The sequence below is a fragment of the Mya arenaria genome, chromosome 12 (genome assembly GCF_026914265.1).
Source record: "Mya arenaria isolate MELC-2E11 chromosome 12, ASM2691426v1".
Classification (NCBI taxonomy): domain Eukaryota; kingdom Metazoa; phylum Mollusca; class Bivalvia; order Myida; family Myidae; genus Mya; species Mya arenaria.
The window spans coordinates 49,650,209-49,657,515 of NC_069133.1; the positions used below are offsets into that span (position 1 = coordinate 49,650,209).

At 35.0% G+C, this 7,307-nt stretch overlaps 1 protein-coding gene across 1 annotated transcript; it reads right to left on the bottom strand.

Annotated features, from left to right (window-relative positions):
- Window positions 1–3,498: 3,498 nt before the first annotated feature.
- LOC128212092 (allene oxide synthase-lipoxygenase protein-like) lies at window positions 3,499–7,035 on the bottom strand. Its single transcript, XM_052917351.1, has 5 exons — window positions 6,871–7,035; window positions 6,531–6,708; window positions 6,132–6,351; window positions 5,699–5,954; window positions 3,499–5,598 (listed from the first exon to the last, which is right to left on the bottom strand). Exons 1-5 carry the CDS (start codon window positions 6,930–6,932, stop codon window positions 4,248–4,250), a joined length of 2,067 nt encoding a protein of 688 aa, XP_052773311.1. The 5' UTR covers window positions 6,933–7,035; the 3' UTR covers window positions 3,499–4,247.
- Window positions 7,036–7,307: the final 272 nt, after the last annotated feature.

The following is a 7,307-nucleotide window of genomic DNA, read 5'->3' on the forward strand; positions in this document are numbered from 1 at the left end:
TTTTCGAAATGTACCTTATAATGAGATAGTCTCATCTGTCGATCGATTCTGAACTTTCACGTAAAGCTCGAGAGCCATATCACCTTGCTACAATACTGTCGGGGTGGACTAAAGGGGCATTTTGCCTGCCTTTGTACTTCGATATTTTTATGGCCGGTAGCTCGCGGAGACGGTCAGGCAGGCGAGTTTATCTAGCAAAAGGTCCGGACAGTGTAACCGGCAAAAAAGCCTCGCCCAGTCTACACTATGTAACCCTTTCAAATGATTGCAAAAAAAGGCCTTGAGCGGAAAGCCCTTCGGAAATTTTCTCTTTTTTCCCTCGCCAAACTTACAAATGTAAGGGTAACCTGAACGTGTTCTAAGTTTGAAGAAAATATGTTAATTTTTGGCGAAGAGGAAAATTTTTTCCACCTTAGCCGTCCATGAATAACTCCAGGTTTAAATGATTTTTTTAAAAGGTAGATGATATGTTCGGGGATTAGATATTCTTAGAAACAAAAGATGACCGTTCACTAGCTTTATTCATGATCGTATCCCTTCCGGAAGTCCCCGTATCATATTACATGCACATACATATAGAGTGCCTACTGAGAACACAACAGTAGCTAACACTATCAAGAATAAATATTTAAAAAAACGAGAAAAAAAATCGCAAAATATTTTATCCCGAAAATAAAATCTCCCTGGATGCTTATCAAATATTGCCCTCCCTGTGCCAAATTATGACCGCTGTGCGCAAGAGTGCATAGCCAAATATACAAGTTTCTTGATCTTTTTGCAAATATGACCGACACGCGCTCGGGTGATAATGAATCGCCACGGCACCAAAGAGAAGAAATCGTCTCGGGAAGGCCCTGAATGAATAATAATAGTTATAGTAATGCGATACAACTTGATAACACACAGGAACGTTAACGAAACGATATTAATTCATTACCCCATCAGGCTGATGGTGTAACAAAACAAGAAAAGAAAATTAAATCCATGGTAAAAATTATCATCTAAAATTATGATTTGATTGTAGAGATTGTATAGTACTGAAAGAAAGGCTATACATTTCATAAACTGTTAGAATTTGGAATTAAAATGACAAAAATAATTAATAGAGCTTCTGCATGTGTTCTCATGTGTACTAAATGTACATTATATATCACAGAGCAATGCAACTCGGTTGAAATTTGCCGTTTAAGTTGGTGCACAGTTTCAGATGTAAGTAAGTTGACCTCACTGAACCCGGCCATTATAATTGAATGGGAATGGTCCAAGCGAAGAGAGATGAGCTCTGACTCAGCAAATTCCGCTCGAAACGTTGTGCATGCCCAAAGTAAAGTTTTCATGCTGAAGCCAATCCTTTTCAGTCCTTTGTTTAAAACAGCGTCTCAATGCAAATGAGAATATCGTTAAAAAAACACAATTCACTGGAACTTTTATAAGTAAATTGAAAAATATATGTATAATGTATTAAATTTAAAACACAATATGTATCTAAAACCTAGCTAAATCCGAAATGTTTAACTTTATTAAAAAAAACACAAGGAATTTCCGTCGCCCACGCTTATTAAGAATTTAATGCACGGTGATGAAAGTATTTACCGTTCGTTAATTAGCAAAATTTATATAAGCTACAGTTAAGTCCCTTTGATATATCGAAGTGTATACTGCGCAGTCCGTTACTTCAAGTACGATTTATCGGAGAAGCATACGCTTATTCATTTTACAAATAAATTTAATACTTGATCAAATCCATTCATCTATAGGCAAATGATACATCAGTGTAATGCATTGATACATAGCAAATGATCAAGTTAGTCATAAAAATAGAGAGAGCTCAATTAATCCTGTGTTAGAAACGCATATATATGTGTAGGAGTCATCACGCTGCGATCACAGTGTTTGATCACATCGCGCTGCAGCGTGCATGACGTCAACGTTGGAGTTTTTCTTACAGCATTTTGGAAATACCTGACTGTTTCCGTTGACCGTTACAAACGTGTTAACAATGAGATAACGTCAAATATTTTGCAGTGATGCAGCTGACGTCATACTTTCGTCATATGTTTTAACGTGACGTTTTGGTGTCAAATATTCAGACGGAGTACTATATATGAATTGATGACATTTTTAGAAAACGTCAATTACAAAGTTATCCGTAAGGCTACATTGTACATGGGTTGTCTTGACAACCATGTTCTTCGTAAGTATGAAATTATAGAATTTGATTTTCAAAATGAAGCTCGTGATAGTATATGTACATAGCTATATCTTTCTTGTTGATTTATATTAAAAACATACGGTAAAATCTGTCCGGACAACCCTTGTTATACTCCAATTTAAAACTATATAAAGGGTAATAGGTTAGTTATGAGTTATGTTCAAATCCAGGCTTTATATATGAATGTACACTGTAAAAATATACCCACATGAACTAGTGACTCTAGTTTTTCATATTTCAGGTAGTCTTGAAAATGAAATGAACATATAGTTTTAACAACCGATTATTTGTTTTATAGACAATACATGTATTCGACCGAAAGGAAAAAAAAACGAATTCATCTAGGGACAAGTTTGGCCCGTCACTTGAGCATTGGCTCTAGAATGAAATTACACTTCGTAAGATATCTTGCTTTAAGTCACTCTTGATTTCTTTGAACAAACTCAAAAGAAACGAAATGAATAACTATAAGCTTAAGACAAACACGTCACGAGTTGAATAAGTGGACTAAGCAGAGAACATACGCATTTGAAGTCTTTAAACTAACTTTATTCAGAAAAGATTCAAAGTTGGAACATTTTTCATTGGCATTTGTTTGGAGAAGATAGACATCTAGATATTAGTATTCAAGCAGTGAATTATGTTAATCAAACACGAGGTTTTATGTAGACGTTTATTATCAACAATTGCAAACGTTTTGTCAGATAAAATTTAATACCTAATGTATATAGTGTCATACCAGTTTGAAGGTTTACATTTGCGTGTTAGGAAACAATTTGTCGTGTTTAATAAGGTCTAAAGATTATTAAGATATACGTTTATAGATATACGTGAAAGAAATGTCTGCTAATAAAACCCCCACGCATAAGACCTCATATGATGGCAATTATTATTTTTTTAACCTAGCATTTCTATTTTTAAAAATCGCTTTTTAGTTCGAATTTTATAATTTAACTTTTGCTAGATGTCATTCTTCCTTTTAAAACCGCTTGTTGGAATAGATTCTGCCTTAAAAGGGCAAAGATATTAGTAAGTCTAGATTACGTTAACGGGTGTAGTACATGTTATTTGGAAGATTTCAAATAGAATACAAAAAAACAAAACTAAAATGAGTATACATACTAGTTAGGATATAACAGTATAGCACTTATATGAGATAAAATGAAAAACAAAACAAAAAATTGTTAAGGTCTAAAGATTATTAAGATATACGTTTATAGAAAAAAACGACAATTGAAAGTGAAAGAAATGTCTGCTTATAAAAAACACACGAATAAGACCTCATATGATGTGTTGAAATGATATTTTTATATTGATTTATTAAAACGATATTTGCTAGAACAGTGACGTAGGTCACACGCACTTTTAGAAAGTTTTTACAAAACGTGAACAAATTAAAATCATTTTCAAAGATATTTCATAAATGTTCTGTAATGAAATTGATTGTACAACATAATACAAAAAAAAACTGAACACATCCAAATTGAATATAGAAGAATATTTCTCATAAAAATGAATATTATAATTTTATGCATAAAATATGTTTAGTGTGCGTTGATATATTTCGAAAGAGTTGGCGGTTAAAAACATCACAATCGCATGTAAAATTCAGAATCGCAATAAACAGGCAAAGTTAAGCCATTTTGTACATTGATTTTCAGAGCACAATTATAGAAATTACATTGATTTTAACATACACATAACACAAACACATTACAGACATACAATGACATATAACAGAATTAATCAGCGTTGATAATTGTATATTAATAAGATAGCAATAAACAAAGGTAAGCTAATACAAACATTTCGCATGCATTTAACAAATGCTGCTAAGTGTATTATTATCCGAATAGAATTCCTAAACATTGAGCTTCAGTTCAATCAACGTACTTCCTGAAAAGTGTTCCTCCTTTTTATGGTTTACTAGTACCCGTCATTTTTATGACACCTTTGTTCGAAAATTATATAGCAAAAACAACACATACACACAAACGAGTTCAAATCAAGGACAGATGTATTATTTTCATAACATCTATATACTGATTGAGTTAGGTATGTGTTCGGGATCCAGATAAAGGTATTGCAATTCTATTGGTCTTTTGCTATTATTTTCCTTGATGATAGCAGACACCCTTCTGAGTTTCATCCGAAATTTTTTGACCAATTCCACAGCAGCTGGGTCTTGAATGTACTCTTTTTCAAAATATCCGAGACATTTTGTCGTGCGTTTGCTCAACAACGTTGCCACTGTCATAAGTTCCAGATGCGTAGGTTTCGGAGGCAGAATTGATAAAATGTCGACGACATTACGTTTCCTTTTGTCTTGAGGAGGCTTTCCCATCAGTTTCGACGGGTAGTTCAAGGGAAAGGCATACTCTTCATACTGCTCGAAGTTCACCGCTGCATGCCCGACGCTGCATGTGTAGATGATACTTGTCAACACAAGAGCCAAATCCTCTTTGTTTTCGAATTTACTGTCACGTCCGGGGACACCTTTAATCCCAAGTCCACCTTTTGATACGGGGAGGTCCATATCACGTCGCCACGCCTGTACCTCACTGTCGCTTCTTAATACCTCGTCATCTTTGTAATACAGGTTGACGTAGTCTTTCACATACTGGTTGATAGCGTTGTACGTGAGTAAAGCATCGTCTCTGAACGGATAATAGGGAATTACCTTTTGGTCATTTACCCCTCGAGTTATCAAATCTGTCGGAAGAGTGCCTTCAGCGTTCAAACGCCATTTACATTTGTATTGAGCTATCAGGCTTTTACTGCCATTTCCGCCTGAAGACATAATTTGATCAAAAACTTTCCCTTCTCCAAGCAACGATTTTATGCACTCCTTATTTATCGCCATCATATTAAGAAAATGTGGGGCAAGTATTTTGAATACCGGATGAGAAGTGGATAGGAAACGATGTGCAGCGACTGCAAACCCTTCCATGATCAGATGTGTGTATGCCAGATGGTGTATTGATTGGTGCACTTGCGCATCGGCGTTGTTGAACCACATTTTTGCCAATTGCCAGGTTATTTCGTCATCATTCGGGGTAAATACTGGATTACCTACTGTTTTATTCTGGAAAAGCTGAATCGCCACTGGCACGATCTTGCCATATTCATTACGGACAAAAAGAGCTATGGGCGAACAAAGAGTGATGCCCTCGTTCGTTGGGCAGTCTTGCAGAATGTTGTGGTCAACGATAAAAAGACGGTTTGCAGCGATTGCATCCTTGATTGTAAGATTCTCCGAAGAAAGTACCTTGTCGTTTTGGTCTACTTTAATATTTCTAAGTTGGGCCATGTTCCTCACCAGACAAATAACGTTGCTATTCACTCCATTAAGGCGTTGCATACCAAACTTTTCATCGCTCATCCATCTGAAACAAATACATGTAAATACCATTCCAGTAAAAATTAACACTGTATTTGATTAAAAGTCCACGCGATCGACTTATACTACGGAGTAAACTAGCCCACCTGTCTAAATCGCTGGGCGGTGTTGTAAACGTATACAGGTTCTTCAAGCCCTCAATGTTTTGCCCCCACTGTTTGTTTACGAAAGCAATAGGAATGACCTTTACACGAACAAGCACTAGTTCTAGAAAAAGCTTCAGCATGTACCAAAATGAAAATGTTTCTTGGGAAGGTAATTTCCTGACATGAACTGGCAGCCCATCTTCATATTTATACACATAATCCCGCTTCGCTTCCTTTAATTCGCGCTGTCTCTGTTCTAAAAGTAATAATTGTTTCATCTGTGACGTACTTTCTATAATGTAAACTTATTCATATTACTTTTATTTCTTTATAAAAGGATTCTTTCATTCAAAATAATCTTCAACAAATGATCACAACTAATGATTATTGTTTACAAATCTATATGTGTAAATGTTATCAGGGTAAAACGTACCAAACCTCTCTGGGAGTTTTTCATAGATCACGTCATTTGGCAAGTAGGTGTCATAATCGTGAACGATGCATGTTTCATTTGACGTTATTCTACGAAAAACTGCAAATTCCCTACTCCATTCAGTTTGCATATTCTCAACTCTAACTGTGTTGATCAACCAGTCACGTTTGTCATCTGGATTACACTTGCGCAGTTCTATACTGTCAACTTCGTAAGGTAACTATAATGAAGTCAATAACATATGATGTCTATTTAAACGCTAAAATATGTTCATGTTATACTTGTATGTTCAATTATTACAATGTTTATTTATATAACATGGGGCTACATACATGTACGGGTGCAATTAAGATTCTTGATAAAAAAGGCAAAAAAAAAACATAAGGAAATATAATATACCTTAATGTGTTGTTTCTCGAACGTATCCGTCTGTCCCCCTTCAAAATCATCCTTGAAGCGTGCTTCCAGTTTTTGTGTCGGTGCCTCATTTCCTTTCGCGTAAAGTGTAATAAAAACACTTGCAACTTCACTTTGTTTTGGTTTATCGCCAGTCTTAACTGTTATTTTAAACGTGTTCCTGAGAATGATATTAAACAAATAATAAGTAAATTGGTTTCCAGTCAATGAAATAGATCGTTTATAGAATACAATTTGTTATGATCTTTTATTGAAACAGAATAAAAAGGGACTAAACATTTATTCTTTTTTTTTCTTTTTGTTTTTAAGGTTGGAAATTTACCTGTAAAAAATTAAACGTAGAACGTATTTGAATGCCCACGTGAAAAATCTTCTCGGAAACATGCTTCCAGCGTTTGTGTCCAACCGCGGAAAGTGTAAGAAATGCCCTTTTTGTGTCACTCTCTAGGGGTTAATCGCCAGTCTTAACTGCTATTCTTTATGTGTTGGCCCTGACAATGATATGGAACACATAAGCAATTATTGTGTTTCAGTTAACAAAAAAGATATAGTTAACAAAAAGATAGCTTACAAAATGCAACATATAAGGATCATTTATTGTTGTAAATGCAGCAGGGCCGGTAATATCGTTTAAACGTTTATTTGATGCATTTTGTTTGAAGGGACGGGGCAGCATTTACCGTTGAGATATGATATTTTTACGCTGGGAATTTATCTGCAGTGAATACTTTGTCTTGATAAAATAAAAGTTAATTTCCA

Bases quoted from the DNA above. Each gene is read 5' to 3' on its own strand.
- LOC128212092 (XM_052917351.1), bottom strand. From the start codon at position 6,932: ATGTTTCCGAGAAGATTTTTCACGTGGGCATTCAAATACGTTCTACGT. The intron at 6,709-6,870 runs GTAAATTTCCAA...TATCATTCTCAG, and splicing joins CTACGTTTAATTTTTTACAG to GAACACGTTTAAAATAACAG. The intron at 6,352-6,530 runs GTATATTATATT...ACTTCATTATAG, and splicing joins TCGAGAAACAACACATTAAG to TTACCTTACGAAGTTGACAG.